The sequence below is a fragment of the Austrofundulus limnaeus genome, unplaced genomic scaffold, assembly GCF_001266775.1.
Source record: "Austrofundulus limnaeus strain Quisiro unplaced genomic scaffold, Austrofundulus_limnaeus-1.0 Scaffold2152, whole genome shotgun sequence".
In the NCBI taxonomy this organism is placed as follows: domain Eukaryota; kingdom Metazoa; phylum Chordata; class Actinopteri; order Cyprinodontiformes; family Rivulidae; genus Austrofundulus; species Austrofundulus limnaeus.
In genome coordinates, this window is record NW_013954554.1 from 2,129 (window position 1) to 19,223 (window position 17,095).

Here is a 17,095-nt window from a genome sequence, read left to right on the forward strand (position 1 = left end):
TATATCAATAGCAAATATTAAATTTATTATTAAATGCAAAAAAAAATCAACATTTTAAATGTAAAAGATACTTGTATAATCCCTGAGCTGTTAGCTTTGAGTAACTGGTCCTATAAATCATTTAGTCAAACAGCTCTGTATTAATGTCACAAAATAAGCTGTTTTAAAGCTAGCATTAACCATGAACTCCATCTCCCATAATGCATGTTTATACATGGAAATTCACCACAACAGTGAGCAAAACTTCACTATTTCTGTATTATTTATTGCACATCTTGTCTGTCGTACATGTAGTACTTTTCAGTGTTTATGAGAGAGCGTGTTAAAGCACTGTTTCTTTGCAAGAAATACCACGTAGAGCTCTGTTAGTGTTAGCGGTGCTCAACCGTAATGAGATGAGGGATGTTTAGTCAAAGTTAAACATGAAATGTCAAAGTTTATCACAACTGAGGGCCACCATAATGCTCATGTGGCCCTCAGTGACAATGACTTTTGACAGTTGACACCGTTAGGGGCAGCATTGTTGTAGAAATATTGCAAAAATTCTTTGGCCAGTTACAGGTTGTGTGCAGAATTCATGGAGTCGGGCAGTGAGTGAAGCAGAATTCAGCTTGTGGTGTGCATACTCGTGACAGGAATCCATTATTTTATGCCTCACTTTATCAATTTGCTACATGTTGGAATCATGGTAGTGTGTGTTTAACTGTGAAAACAAGTATTCAATATATCTATCTGCAAATTTTGCAACTCCCTTGCAGACACCATCATTGCAGACCACTGGATTAAATGATTCAATTACATGGAGGAAAAACRAAAACATCAATCCAGGTCACCCATGATTGTGTTCAATGGGCATGATGTCGCATCATATCAATCTCAGACTTCTGTATTGGATCAAAATCGTCTCAACAGAYTTTGTGATATTGAGAACTGTGTCGTCATCCAAACAAACCAATAAAGCATCGTATCGTGATAAAGCTTGTGATTTACTCCCCTAAAAACTAGAAGCAAAAAATAAGCAAACTATATAAAAAACACCTCTGTTTGAATCAATTTCTCATGAGATGTTTTCATAGTTTTTTTTTTTTCATTCTGGTTTATGCCAACCAGCTCAGATGTAAAGTGAAGCATCAGTAGTTCCTCCCAATGGAAGTCAAAAGATGTACAAACTGCTTTTTGAACATGAATAATTCTTATAATGAGGCGTCCGTGTGCTGGTTTGAGTTGAAGTGAGCAGTATGCGGCTGCTGTGTGAGGGTGTGTGTGTGTGTGTGTGTGTGTATGTGTGTACGAGTGTTGGTGATGAAGAGGGGGAGGCTTTGTCTGTGATAACTATCTCTGACTAGGTTAGGGCGAAGGGCTGTGATATCTCGCAGCCATCGACACGCAGCGTTGCTGTGGAGCCTCACCCCAGAGGCACCCTGTCTTCCTCCCCTCTCCTCTGCTTCCTCCAGCCTCTCCTCCGTCGACTCTCAAGGCGTTTCGTTGTGCTTCACATTCAAGCTGTGACCGTAGAAGGCGGTGTGACCAGCATCCCACCACCACCTCGTCAGATCCTCTTCCACCTTTTTTTTTTTTTGCCAACCCCTAGAGTCTTCTCTTTCGGGCCTTCTCCTCACGTTCGCTTGTCCTCCCCTCCTTCCTCCTCCTTGTCTCCTCTCCATCTGACTGCACAGGTTCTGCTTGGCATGCAGGAGGCTCCTGAGGCCTGGCGCGTCTAAAGGGCAGGGTGCCCAAAGGCAGGAGACGCGGCCTCCCTGACAAACACCATCCACCCCCGACACCACGAGCAGCTATAGGACCCACAACCTCGGTCCAGCCCTCATGCATTTCCAAGCCCCGATTTCCCATCTCCACCCTCAGCCCACGAAAGTTGGGTTCGTAACCTGTGCTCGTTCCCCAACGCGGCGGGGCTCATCGGCTCTCAGGTGTTAAATGCCATCCGCACGGATCAAAGGATCTGCCTTTGAGACGTCATTAAGTATGGATTGGCCTTCTCCTGGCTGAGAGGAGAAAGAGTTCGCTCGAAAACAGCGACGAAGACGGGAAACCGCACAAGCAGAAGAAGAATGCCAAAGAGAGAGAAATTGCCGACACATACCTCTCTTCATCCCTCACCGTATTATTCCCTCTCATAGTTCCACGGTCGCGGACGCATTTACATGTGCCGAGGTATTTCCCCCGGGAGCACGACTCTAATTCTGGGGGTAAGATAAGCCATCAAAGTTAGTGACAGAGAGGGCGTACGGGTGACTCGATGACAGACTGAGCGGAAGACGAGTCAGAAAGGCTGCCATGTCTCATGCACACACAAACAAGAGCACAATGGTTTCTGTAGCCCAAGCCACACCTTTACCTCGCTATATCAAGATGTAAGTTAAAGAAGAAAGGTTRTTTTGCAGCACTGCCTACACACCGACACACACACATCCTCTCATACAGTGCATTAGGTTTTGCACGTACAATGGCATTTTCTCCCCAACAACTGCTCTTGTTTAGTATGCGCTTCCTTTGGTCTTGAGGAGGAATGATCCTCACTCTAATGAACTGGGGCCTGCCACTTGAATGTAAAACAGGATTTAACCCGTCTTCAATGTCAGAGCCCCTCCCTGGGGCTGCTTCAGACAACACACACACACACACAGATTTCACACACACATACACACGTTGTGACACGTGCCCGCATATATCGCTTTGTATAAGTGAGGCGCTCTCCATGAGCTCTTTGCTTTTGTGTTCGTTTCAGACCAGTTTACGGTCAAGTTTCTAACGCTCAAGGGCTGTCCTGCCAAACTGATCCCACCCGCTCCTTTAAATTAACGATTAATATTGTCCACTTCAGGATAATGAAAGTTTGTCCACTGGCTCTGTTAATGATTTAAAAAAACACGTTTGTTACTCTTTTCTGCATGTCTGTTAGTCGTGACAGGTGAAGGTTACAATCTTTTGAAGAAGAATCGTGTAGAATAGTTATAAATGATCAATATCTTACCTGCTGTGGAAAGATTTTTGAACAATTTCAGTTTGAAGAAATAAGTTTAAATCTGACCAGAATAACAAGCTGTAGCCTCCACGTATTCCATCCGAAGCCGAACAGTCGACACGCGGTCATGTGGTTGTGCACACCTTTTATAGCTCCTGAGACTTAGGTCGTATTCACACCTGATAGTCCRGTAGACTCGGTTCGATTGGGGTCCAAAACTGCAAGCTTTGTTTACATTTTCTGTTGGTGCGGTTTGAATTCATACTGCACTTTCTCAACCGAACTAAACACTGTAAACAACCTGTTCCCGCCCTCACCTGTGGGGGCGCTGCACAAAGAACCACTAAAGGAATCAACATGAAAACCACAGAAGAAGACATGGAGCGCAACTTTCTTCTTCACAAAATGTAAACAAACAATAGTAACATTACATTTTAGTGGTTATAGGGTTTATTTTTTATATTTGGCAAATGTGCTAAACAAATAGTCTTCAACAATGAGCTCAGCATGAGAGGAAGATGAGKCRGAACCAYGGAGAATGTTGTTTTACACACAAGGCAGCTGAGGAAGCTCCATGTTAATCGAGTAGGAGCGCATCYAGCTCCACAGTCATGATGTCAACCTTATACAATCGTCCAGCGAGGTATTTACACCATATAAGTAAATTTAATACTGTTATTACTCAGAATGTCATGCGGTATAGTCCGCTTCCTGCTTTTGGAGCGGTCTCTGGTCCACTTAGCGTTCACACATGCAATCGAACCGCACCAGAGTTCGTTTCAATCGAACCGAGACCTAGGTTTTCAGGCGGACYAGAGTTCGCTTTTTTGGTCCGAATCAGAGTTCGATTACGCATTCACACCTCCACAAATGAACCTGACTTTCCAGGCAAACGAACTAGAGTTCGATTAAATCAGACTAAACAGTGCAGGTGTGAACACGACCATACTGAGTCCACACTCAGGAAAAAATAAATCTCAGATTAGCTGTTATTTGTCTACAAATCTGTCCTGGTTAAAGCTCTTTTGCAGACTGATTCCTCTGCACAAAACCTATTTAAAAAAATCTCCATTTCTGAGATTATTGTGCCACTATTTTCGTCATGCAACTGCAACAAAGAGATTTTGGCAATTTGGATGAAGCATGCATAAGCAAGCCTTAATAGATACTTTGAGCTAGGGTTGGGCAAAATCGTACCATGTGCAATTCATCATCAGAGAATCAGTCACCCAATATTATTTGCCACTTCGCAATTATGGCAAATAGTGCCATGTGATGATGCAAGCATGATGGCAGAAGGAGGCACAGAATAGCTAACGCTAACACTTCGAACTTGTTGATCACCTGAAAAATCGGAGAACGAGGAAAGAGAAAATGYKGATCGAGGCAACRCTGGCTACAGCAAACTCTCCTCCARCGACTGGTGGAAACAAATCTCAGCCGTGAATCCATGATGCACTCAGTCAATCTGTCCTTTRCGATCCGCACAGTAAGCACAGTAAGGAGATAACATGGGGCGGACTGTTCATATTGTGTTACTAAAAACCTGCTGCTGCTCCATATTGTGGAAAAGGTTTTGATTATTTGTAGGCACAAAAAGCAGCAGCAGTTAGCTTTAGCATTTCAAGTGCAGCTTGGGGAACTTTCAGCAGGGAAAAAAAAGATCTTTCTGGGTCTGACAACAAGTAAGATGTTGATTATAGTTTTTCCACAGAACCCCACTTTACAATATCTGAACCATCTCTTTAAACACTTTGTTATTGACCAATATAACAATGAAATTAAACATTTTAAGCCTATTAAGAAAAGAAACAACAAAAGCTTGAGTTGTGCTCCTCTACTGGAATATTTTATTGTTATCATCATCTGCATTTTAATTTTTTATTTTCTGTACATTTGTTCATTTTCTTTGATGGCTGGGTGAACTATTCACAAACATGGGAGGATCATGTTAGATTCACAGTGATGGGCAAATGGTTAGCCGTTTTATTCAACAACAAGAACAAAAGACTAAACAAAAGACATTCACACACGAACACACACGAGCAAACGCACACTCTCACATTCATCCGCACGTTTTGTACCAGTAAACACCCGAGTGTGCGTGTGCTCACACACTTGCTATTTGTGACAGCTACATGATGAGTGTATTGCACACACCAGATTTCATTTTTTCCCTCCTTTTTTCCTCCCATCAAGACATCAGAACACGAACATCGGGCTTCTACGTAAACCGAATATTTAGCTCAAACTGACCATAATCTCAATTTAGAGGCAAAAAGTGCCATAAACACATATTACAAAAAAAAATGTTTGAGCTATTTTACAGATTGATTTAAAAGTCTTTATTCCAAAGTGCTAGAAAATTGTTTATATTCTTTTTTTTTTATCTTTAATTACTGTCAAACATTCCTAATGCCTGTTTGGCTGCATTAATGCCATGATTCATTTAAAAATAAGGTCACATTTTCTGATTTTGTATTCTGTTTTGGAATGAACACTTTCAGCTTTTGAATATCTCTCATTTGCACAAATTTAAAAGTAGAAAATGTTTTTTTTATTTTCTTCACCTATGAGATGAATTTTAAATAACTAACCAGTTCAATTCATTATTTTATTATTTAAAACCTTGTTTTTACGTTCAGTAACTGAAACGTCTGCGTTGTTTTATTGACCTCCGACGGTCATATTTTAGTTCAATGACCTGTTTTTATTTTAATTTTTACATGTACGTCTCTCAATCCCCACCTCTCTCCAGTGCCTCTGTGGTCAGACAATAATATTAGTGACCACTTGTGTTGTTTTCTGTTTTAACAGGATCAAACAATCTGAGTCACGAAGTGCTTTGAGTTCACAGCAGAACAAATTTCAGTAAGTGCTCATAAAAATAAAAACACACAAAGGTCCAGGTGACAAAAACACTTCTGCACCATTTCCTCTGAAAACATTTCAGAAGCATTTTTTAAAGAGAACAATGAGCTTCCAATAAAACCTCTAACCGTGTCTGTTCAGACATGAAGACGTGCTGATTATGGATTTTAGCTTATAGAAGAAAAAAAACAATATTATGGCTTTCTTACAAAAACACAACTGTTGCATTATAAAGAATAAACTATAATTAACACTTTGAACAGACAAATACCCCCACCCCTCCCCATACTCCAACAGAAATAACATCCTGTCTGCATTGCATTTACTTCCCTTTTATACTGGAATGTCTGGGACTACAATACTCTTACCTTAATCCCAACAGTGTGCTTTAAATATGGCTGACTGATGACTTTTTAAAAATTTTATTCTATTATCTTTTCGAGACTTAATACAAAACACCAAAAAAAGGTGGTCTCCATCTTCAGATTCTCACCTGGAGCCCAGTGTAAGAGAGGATTTGTGTAACACTGCACTGATTTAAAAATAAAATAAAAATAAAAAAAACGTTATTTTACATCTCTACAGACAGGTGTCCATCTCTGAATACTTGCTTTGAGGGGGTTAATTAGGTTAATTGGAGTGAAGATGAATGGAAGCTGAGGGTTTGTATGGTTTTGTTTGTTGTTATTTACAATATGGCTTCTCTGAGTGGGAGAGACACACGAATCAAACACCGTCATCTAGAGAAAGACAGAGCAGAGTTCATTATTGTTGTGGAGACCGAGAGTCTTCGGGGACAACCAGTCAAAAGTTTCCGCGTCCGTTTTTCTCTGAGAGTTGTTGACACTTGTCCACAGGAAGTTCTTCTGGCAGCGATGTGTCACGCACTTTCAGATTGTGGTTATTTAACTCATCGTCCAATTATTCACTCCTTAGAGGCTTAACGTCCTGGCCTTTTCTGTCTTCCTTGCCCTTTTCAACGTCTCTCTATCTGTTTTGTCACTTCATAGCATTTGTCCTTTTTTTTCTTCCTCCCCTCGTGTTCTCCCCAGCGTGAGGTTCAGTCCTCCTCCGAGCCTGCGGCCCCCCTCAGTCCGTTCATACAGAACGGCAGGCCGGAGGAGAAAGGGCTGTCAGACGGGGAGAAACCGCTGAAGGGTGGCAGGCCGGCCAGCCGCTGCAGGTGGGGGAAGAAGGTCGGCGGGGGACCCTTGTGGTGGTCCGAGCGTAGCTGCAGGCCGTCGCCATGGCCCGTGCCGTGGTGGTGGGAGGGGGGCAGCTCAGGCGGAGCGTATCGGATGGTGCTCGGGGCGTACAGGCTCTGAGGGCCCTGCGGGCCGAGGGCCAGCGGGTGGAAGAGGACTCGCCCCGCTGCCCCGCCCGCCAGTCTCTGCAGCAGCTCGAAATCAGGGCCGTTACCTCCACCGGCGCGACCCCCCGCCCGGTCCTCGCGGGGCTGCGGGGAGGACACGGACATGGCCGGGGACAAGGCCGGGGAGGGAGGGGTGAACAGGCCTTTAGCCGGGGCGTCGCTGCTGGACGAAGAGTCCGGGATCGGGGTGGTGGGGCTGTCGCCGTTCAGGCTGCTGGACGGTGTGTGCRCATGGGTCGGAGGTTGGGGCTGAGAGGTGTGTGTGTGCTGGGTGGAGGTCTGTGTGTGAGACCCCCAGCGCCCCCCGGCGGTCAGGCCTTCGTGTTCAGTCTTGATGCTGGGACTTCCGGGCAACGAAGACTGGGTCACCACACTCTTCAGCTGCTGGATCACCGCCCGGCCATTGTGCACCCTCCCTGCCCTGTCCCCTCGGGTCTGGGTGGCGTCTCCTCCTCGGCCCTGCTTCCCTCCCTCCCTGCCGTCTTCTTGCTTCAGTCTGTTGCCGTCCCCCCCCTGGTCCCACTCCGTCTCTTCCTCCTCGTCCTCGCTTTCGCTCGCCAGATCTGAGGAAGTGGACACGGCCTCCTCTGTGCGCCGGAGCTCATCCAGACGGCGTCGGCTCTCTGGAGGCGCGCCCTCGGGGTCAGACCTCAGCATGCGCTTCCTCCTGTCCTCTGACTGGACGGCAGGGGCTGTGAATTTCTCTCTTCCTTTCGCGTCAGGCTCACTCTTCCCCACTGAGCTCTTCGCCGACTGTTGGGCTGAGGAGGAAAGGAAGATTAGACTAATAAGACGAGGGCGCATGCAGATGTTTGTCAAGCAGACGCTGCGTGCGCTTTACCTCGAGCTTGGGCCGAGGAGTCGGTGGGAGGCGAGCTAACTCGGAGCCGCTCCGCTCTTATGCTTTCTGGGAGCTGCAGCAGATCCAGAGGGGTGTCGGGCAGCTCGGTTCGACTGGAAGGACAGATGTGAAAATCAAAAYGACAGAAAGGGGGGAAATAAATGCACAAATGATCATCAACCACTTAAAGCCACTTACATAGAATAAAACCGTAGTGCTGTGCTGTTTGAGTGAATACTTAGAGTTAGAAACAACATATAATCAGCCTAATAACAACCTCCCATAGTACTCCCTTCTAACCTCTGCCTAACACACACACAACCATTCAAATTAAAACACACACACACGCCGTATCCCACTTAGCAGCCCACCTATACAAAGTTAATCTCAGACAAGGAGGAGGCTGTTCAAGAAGTTAATGAGTTCTTGTAATTACAGCACTAATTAACTAAAACACCATTCAGACCTAAAATTCTGACATCCATTTGTACTAATTATATAGCTTCAGTCTAATTAGCATTGAAATTCAGCCTACTCCTCTTGCTTTTGTCTGTCTACGCCGTATTTGAGCATTCTGTTGTGCGTAGATGTGTATGCAGCGTGCGCACGTCGAAAACATAACCGTGAATAATATTAAATTTAAAGGCTAATTTATATTTAAACCAAGGTGAAGAAACGTCCCATTTCAGCCTAAAAGCCTTTTCAATAAGATCATAGCCACTAATTCAAGAGCAACAAGACTGAATAACAATAAGAGATTGTTCCTTTGCAGCATGCTAATGTTGATAAATACTTTACAAAGTATTTTAAAGCACCAATATTTTGAGGCCGCCCAGGTAGAAACTTGAGAAATTATTTTAATAGTTTGAAGACTTGGAAACGCGGAAGTCCCTGAAATGTACTTTTGTTATGAAGTTGCTTTAAATGTACGTGGCATACTTCAGATTTTGATATTAACGGGTGAARGTGCTTTGATGTTTTGATCTTTGTCAGGTTTCTTCACTTTGAAAATCTCAATAATCCCAACAAGATTTCACCGTTCATCCACTTTAGGAATGAGCTGTTTGGAGATTCTTACAGGATGATTACTGTGATCAGAAGTACCACGGTCTCATAGTTTTAAAGCAAAAAAWTTTTAAGTTTTTGATCCAACTTTTTTATTACCAAAATCAAAGACATGCAACTACTATTACTACTGCTGCTTAAATATCCAAATATGCTATAAGATAGATCACCATTTAGCTCTGCGGTAATGTAGATGTGCTGATGTTAGTATCAGTCCGCCTGATCAAAGTCTCTCATCAGTCTGCTGGGCTTATTCCAAGAGCAACAGGAGTTCAGTAAACRTACTGACAAGCAGGGCTGTGATTTTCAAATATTCAAGTCCAGCTAAAAATAAAATTCAATGTAAGCTATGGTCATGGGTGAGCTCAGCTTTACTGTTGGTGTACACGCATTATCTTCTACATTAATCCACTGAACTGGTGAAAACAAAAGAAAATAAAGATCCCTTACTAACAGGATTAACCAAAACAGGACACGTCTGTTTTGGTGAATGACACCTCAGTCTGGGACTTCCTTCTGAAAGGGCGGAGGTGGCAAGAGGTCCAAACCGACCCACCTCTTGTGTGCCTTTATGTGTAGAAACAGAGCCGAAATAGTCTACTTAGAAAAAGTTRAACTAGTGCCGCGGCTCCACGTTAACCTCTCTGATTTTTGCTCTATGCCTCTTTTGGTGATGCTCTCTTTATTTTTGGAAACTCACACATGGCTGGTTCCATCTGTGATTTATGAACGGCCAGAAGAAGCCTAAAGATGGACTGCTCTGTGGCCTTTTTGCAGAACTGTTTTAAGAAAGAGCTTTTTATTTCCTTCATCTTGGGTTCAGCTTGGGGTGAGAAGATTCAATTGTTGCTAATACAGCATTATTTCACACTAAAAGGACTAGTATATTTGAGCAAGAGTTGTATTATTTGCCTTAAAAGACTCTGTAATGGATACACTACTTTTAGGTTTAAGCCAGTAATTCATGACATACTTTAATGACCTAAGTTTTCATGASATGYTGTTTATCAGCAGATAGAATGATTAAAGTCAGAACAAGATTTGCGAACAACAATCATTCTTAGATATCACTTGTGTTTATCTTTGTGTTTTCCCTTGACCTAGAATTTCCTTAGTATTTAATCTTGCTTTATTAAGATGACATAATAGTGTTTGTTAAACAGTATAAAGCGGGTAAAATAAGTATTGAACATGTCACCATTTTTCTCAGTAAATATATTACTAGAGGTGCTAATGACATGAAATTTTCACCAGTTGTTGGTAACAACCCAAGTGATCCATACATACAAAGAAATCAAACCATAAATGTCCAGAAATGAAGTTATTTGTAATAATGTGGAATGGCACAGGGAAAAAGTATTGAACACACTTACTGAAATTTATCTAATACTTTGTACAAAAGTCTTTGTTGTCAATGACAGCTTCAAGATGCCTCCTGTATGGAGAAACTAGTGGCATGCATTGCTCAGGTGTGATTTTGGTCCATTCTTCCACAAACAGTCTTCAAATCTTGAAGGTTTCGTGGACCTCTTCTATGAACTCTGATCTTTAGTTCTTTCCATAGATTTTCTGTTGGATTCAGGTCAGGTGATTGGCTGGGCCATTCCAGCAGCTTTAGTTTCTTTCTCTGAAACCAACTGAGAGTTTCCTTGACTTTGTGTTTGGGCTCATTGTCTTGCTGAAGTGTCCAGCCACGTTTCATCTTCATCATCCTGGTAGATGGAAGCAGATTTTTATCAAGAATGTCTCTGTACATTTTTCCACTCATCCTTCCTTCAATTATTTGAAGTTTGCCAGTACCATATGCTGAAAAACAGCCCCACACCATGATGTTCCCACCTCCAAACTTCACTGTTGGTATGGTGTTTTTGGGCTGATGTGCAGTGACATTTGACCTCCAAACATGATGTGTATTCTGGCATCCAAACAGTTCAATGTTGGTCTCATCTGACCAGACTATATTCTCCCAGTATTACACAGGCTTGTTTAAATGTTGWGCAGCAAACTTTAAASGAGCTTCAACATGCTGTTTCTTCAGCAGTGGAGTCTTGCGTGGTGAGCGTGCATACAGGCCATGGTGGTTCAGTGCAKTACTTATTGTTTTCTTTGAAACAAACGTACCTGCTAATTCCAGATCTTTCTGAAGCTCTCCACAAGTGGTCCTTGGCTCTTGGACAACTCTTCTGATAATTCTTTTCACTCCTCTGTCAGAAATCTTGTGAGGAGCACCTGGTCGTGGTCRGTTTATGGTGAAATGATGTTCTTTCCACTTCTGAATTATGGCCCCAACAGTGCTCACTGGAACCTTCAGAAGTTTAGACATTCTTCTGTAACCGATGCCATCATTATGCTTTGCAACAATAAGGTTGTGAAGGTCTTGAGAGAGCTCTTTACTTTTACCCATCATCAGATGGTTCTTGTGTGATACCTGGCCATCATTTGGGACTGAACCAGCTGATATTAACTTGCATTGACAAGGGGCAGGCTTGCTTTCTAATTACTGAGAGAGTTCAGCTGGTGTCTTGTCTTTCCATGCCTTTTTACACCTCCCTTTCTTCATGTGTTCAATACTTTTTCCCTGTGCCATTCCACATTATTACAAATAACTTCATTTYTGGACATTTATGGTTTGATTTCTTTGTATGTATGGATCACTTGGGTTGTTACCGACATCTGGTGAAAATTTCATGTCATTAGCACCTCTAGTAATATATTTACTGAGAAAAATGTTGACGTGTTCAATACTTATTTTACCCGCTGTATATGAGGCCTCAACTGCCTCAGAGTAGGGGGAAGCAGAAGCAGAGAGAAGGGGGACAGTCTGATCTTGTTCTCTGTGTTCTTGTCGTTGCAAATAAAACTCAGCTGATCATTCCACGGTGTGCCTTCATTCTTGCACCAYGTATTTCTGTCTTTGTTAAATAAATATTTCCATGACAACTCTTTAAGACAGGGCTCTGCAACCTTTGCAACCAAAAGAGCCATTTCTGCCACTTGGCTCACTAATAAAATGTGCCCAGAGCCACAAATCAAGCTATGACTCTGATTATCAACTGGTGGTCTGTGGGCCTTTTCGGGGTCTTTTCAGTAATCTTTACGGCCAGTGGAGGTGACATTATAAAACTAAAAAATATATTGAAAATGTTATTATTTATTATTATTTTTACACATCAGGACAAATGAAAAGACCAGATTTGTGTAAAATTTGTGTAAAAATAGTTTATACTATATGTAGTCTGCAAATTCTTTAAAAGTAATTCTGATGGATTTGAGAGCGCAATAGAAAGAAGTTGGATTACTTAAGTAAACAACAGGCTAGCATAAACGAACATGTTTTACKTTTTGTATTAGTAGTATTGATCACGTTTGCATTCACATTGATTTCTGTTGTGGGTATAAAAACCAAAAAGATTATTCTGTTATGTTTGGTCTCATTTTCAAAGATCCACTGCAGAGGGACCAAAGAGCCMCWTGTGGCCCCAGAGCCACAGGTTGCAGACCCYTGCTTTAAGAGGTCTGTCAGTGTGATGTCTGTGGAGGGGACTTCTTCCTCTAACTTACCCCTTTTTCTATGACTGAAATCACACTTGACCAGGTATTACTGAAATAAACACACTTTGAAATATCCCTTGTATGCTCTTTGATAACACTTTCAGAGGTATTCTACAGCTGTTTTTCCTCTTTTTAATTAAAAGGCTGATTCCAAAACAATTGTTTTTTTTAAATCGGACCACCCATTCAGGATTTAGAGGTCATCAAAGGTCGGAGGAAGCAAGTCCTGCGTAACAGCACAACACCATAAAAAGATGGCGGTGCCCCACAGACGTAGTAGGGCAATGCCTATCTCTTGGCACTATGTTGCCTGTGTGTTTATAAACTGGGAACTCACCTCAGGACATAGTTCACCCAGATGACGTTTCGTTCATGGGGAGCTTTGTGGTTGATGGAGACCGTGGCAGTGGACTGGATCCACAGGTATCCCCCTCTCCTCTGAAGCCAACGATAGTAACCTGTCACCACCTGTCCTTTCCTCAGCACTAACAGGGAGAAACAGGAAGTCAGGCCTGCTGTAAGTTTGGCAGTTCATGATTGTGGCAGAAGAGGGCGCCTATCACAATGGGACAACGTAAGGTTTTATCACACTCTCCAAGCCTCCCAAGTTCAGATACTGTGAAGATAAAGTGGGGGGTTTAGAYGGACTACATGTGCACATAGATGTGACTCACAGTCTTCATGGCTCTGCCGGATATTTTCCAGGTCTTCTACATGGATGAAATGATAACAGGTGTGTCCCACCACCTCTGCCGGGGTTAAATCCATATACTCTGAGATCCTGTGGAGCAATGCAGGAGGAAAAAAAGAGGGGAAAAAAAAACCTCATTTGTCAACTAAACAGAAGCAGATGTATTTTCTAAAACCACCAGCTGGCCGGGTGCTCCGCCAGCCGCTCATGAAAAAACATGAATGTGGGAGCACTCCAAAAAAACACAAAACATAAATTTACATGTTCTAAAAAAATAAATAAATAAATAAATGTGTTGCGACACGTATTATCCACACATAAAAACCCTTTTACCTGTTCTCACAATATGTGACCTGCAGGTCCATGTTGACTCGGAACACAAACATGTGGCTTTCCATGCGGACTTCGTTGAGCGTGGAGGGTGGGAGTGTGTGCGCCAGAGCGACCAAGCCCATCGGACGACGGACCGAGCGCGTGGATCCTGGAACAAGTGCAGGGCGGCAACGGATTCGTCCCGTCACATGGATCACCTGACAAGGAGAAGAGTTTTGCTTCAAAGGAGGTCGAAGAAGCGGCACATCAAAGCGAAGTGGAGAACAACAACAACAAAAKATCCTACATTTATCACTGAGTGCTGAACACAGGGAAGAATCATGGATTCAGCAGCTCTGGTATTACAGCGGCGAGAGCAGTAAAGTGTGTTATGTGAGGCGGTTCAGTGGGAAATAAGGTCACCGCCATAAAACATACAGAAAACGACCAACATGAAACTGCTGTGAAACGCCGGCAGGAAAAAACAAAAYGACAAGAYGCTGCTGGTAATTTTATCCCAGGAACTGGTGAATTAAACCTAAAGGAGACTTGGGATTTTTGGCTCTTTGAAGGGAACTGGGTCTTGAGGATCAGTTCTTTTCAAAAGAACCAATGTTTTGAACTGTTAGTCAGGCGGTACGGTCATAGTGCAGTTGTATGTCACTAAGGAYGACTGACTGACCGTCGCTTGTGTACAACTGTCGCCGTCACGGCTCACAAATATCTGCAACTCAGTTCTCTTTGTTCACCTTTCAAAACATTTGGATCGTTTGTTACGGTTGCATCTTCTTTTAAAGAGGACACATTATGCAAAATCCACTTTTTTAGCTGTTAAATACATTTTGTTGTGAATTTGGAGAGCAGAAAAGTTTAATTTAGTCCCTACTTGTGCTGCGTAGATATCTTAATATCCTGTTTGGGTCTTATTTTTCAACCCGTTCAGTTTCTTTTCTATTTTCTATGATGTTTCATGTTGCTCCAATATGTGAGGCTGGATAGACAAGTCTTCCCTTGTTGACATCTTTTAATTAATTTATAAATAAAATATCTGTGCGCCGCTACATAGTCATAAACCCCTCTAGCAAACTAGAATGGACCGGTCTGGAAGCTGGGCTCGTTCATATTTAAAGAGACAGCCTCAAAACGAGTTGATCTGAGACACACCTCAGAAAAAGGGTGAAAGAGGGGTTTGTGGCGTTATAATAAGGAGGAATTCAGACCAAAGCATTGCAGTTCCACTTTATATAGACCCCAACTGAATTTGATTTAAATGAGAAAAAGAAGGATTTAAAAGAATATGTCTACTTTAAGATATACAACACTGCAAAAGATTTTGTCCCAACCGTAATTTTCCCAAACTTTACCTTGAGTCAGTTTGATATTCTTATAATGTTTTATAAAAGGCCCTGTCACACTATAATGTTTTAGACAACTTATGCCAGCTTATGAAAACAAAATTTCCACTAAATTACTAATAAAAGTTAGATATTTGATCAATTTATTAGCGTTACAGTATCTGCTCGTCTACAGCAGGCTTCYGGTTGATTTTTTGTAATTCCACTGTCAACGTAGACGTCTGCAAACATTTCATTAGTTGGCATAAGTTGTTTAAAACATCATAGTGTGACAGGGCCTTAATGTTCTTGATAGTTTTTTTCTTAAATTATTTAAAATGTGTGTTTAGGTGTGTGTGTGTGGGTTTGTTTCTGGTGACATTTGGGGGCAATTTTAAGACAAAACGCGTACATTTGGGGACAAAAGTCGAGTCCCCGTTTGGTGGGTTGGGAGTTGGGTTTAGGACCAAGGTGTGAATTGAGTTTAGGTTAGTTTTAGGGTCAGGTAGGTACCTGTGAGGTTAGCCTTAGGGTTGGTGGTCAGGGTTAGGCTGTAGAAATGCAATGGAAGTCAATGGAATGTCCCCAAATGGATAGCTTTGCAAACGTGTGTGAGTGTGTGTGTGTGTGTGTGTTTATAATGTAAAGACACTGACCTTTATGAGTCACAGACATAAAAAGGAATAAAAGACCCCAAAAACTGCTAATCAAAACTATTTTTAAGAATGAATGCTTGGCTTCTTGGAAGCAAAATATAAAGAAACAATGGCATAACTCGTGATCTTTGCACAGTACCCTATGATCAAATTACATTTTTTTTCTCAGATACCTTATATCCAGAAGACTTGACATGTAGGCCTCGTTTAGTGAGTGTGGACTTCATGCGAATGAAGAAACCACGTTCTGGAGGTTCATCAGTTGGAGAGTGGGGACTAGAGGGAGCTGATGTGGAAGACAAAAAGATTTTATATGTGTATATTTAGAAAATTTTTTTGTTTTGTTGTGACATTTGGAGTTAATAAAGTTAGCAATTGCTTATAATGAGGAAAAGAAAGTACCAGGTTCAGGGGTACCGGCAAGCGAGGAAGTGGAAGCGGTGCTGGAAGCGCTGTCGGGGGCCGTGTGGCAGCCGGCCTCGGCCCGCAGATGAGGCTTGATGCCCAGTCGCTCGGCCATCTCCACGTGGTCCGCTGGGTGGATGTAGTCAAACACGCTGCTGCCGGTCAGCTCCACCTGAAGAGGAGCGCACACACCGATCAAAACCTGATGCTGAGAGCACAAATAACTACACGTGAGCGAGTACAGCACACACAGGAAAAAAAAATCAATATCTGTTATGACAGGAAAATGAAAGTGCTGCTCTGGGTTACAACTCAACAAGGAATGTGGAGGTTGTAAGACATCCCCCACTGTTTTTTTTTTCTTTCTTTTTTTCCCTACACACTCGCACAGTCCAGCCTCGGAGGACCACACCACTACAGGGGTACACAAATAAAGCTGGGAGAGATAAAATGCAATTCTGGTTGCTGATTAAAAACAGGTGAAGACCAACTCCCTCCAAAAGGTCACATTACTATTCCTCCTAATGTCGGCGCCTTCATCCAGTTACAGTCTTTCCCCTCAGCGGGCATAATGAGCAGCGCAACAGTTCCATGTGAGCCCATCATCATAATGCATCAGAGTCGCATCTCTAATCATTTAAAGGCAATAATGGCGCTGCTCTTGGCACGGCGTCTATGGAAGCGGCACGATCTGAGAAGGTGCGATTCAATCTGAGAGTGCATAAGTGAATGTGTGTGTGGTGGGGGTCTTCCATTACGTTTGTGGATGTTTGCGTGTTTTCTCGTGTGTGTTTGTGTGGCAACACCATTCCATCTGATAAAACCCACGGCTGCTGCAGCTTCACACCCTTGTCTGTAGGACACAGCCATTTATTACCGGATTAGAGCCATTTACTGCAGGCTTTATGGGAGCTTCAGCAGGCCCTCAAGGACATTACAGCTGAGAGGAAGATGGTGTGCGTTTGTGTGTGTGTGTGTGTGTGTGTGTGTGTGTGTGTGTGTGTGTGTGTGTG

At 42.8% G+C, this 17,095-nt stretch overlaps 1 protein-coding gene across 1 annotated transcript in view; it reads right to left on the minus strand.

Moving 5' to 3' along the window:
• Positions 1-4,805: 4,805 nt before the first annotated feature.
• Positions 4,806-17,095, minus strand: part of LOC106537152 (neuronal PAS domain-containing protein 3) — a gene marked incomplete at its 5' end in the record, with an annotated part of 18,013 nt that continues 5,723 nt past the window's right edge. Inside the window, 7 exon segments of the mRNA XM_014034525.1 lie at positions 4,806-7,987; positions 8,068-8,180; positions 13,022-13,169; positions 13,359-13,465; positions 13,709-13,905; positions 15,851-15,963; positions 16,080-16,254. Coding sequence (XP_013889979.1) covers positions 6,915-7,987; positions 8,068-8,180; positions 13,022-13,169; positions 13,359-13,465; positions 13,709-13,905; positions 15,851-15,963; positions 16,080-16,254 — 1,926 coding nt within the window.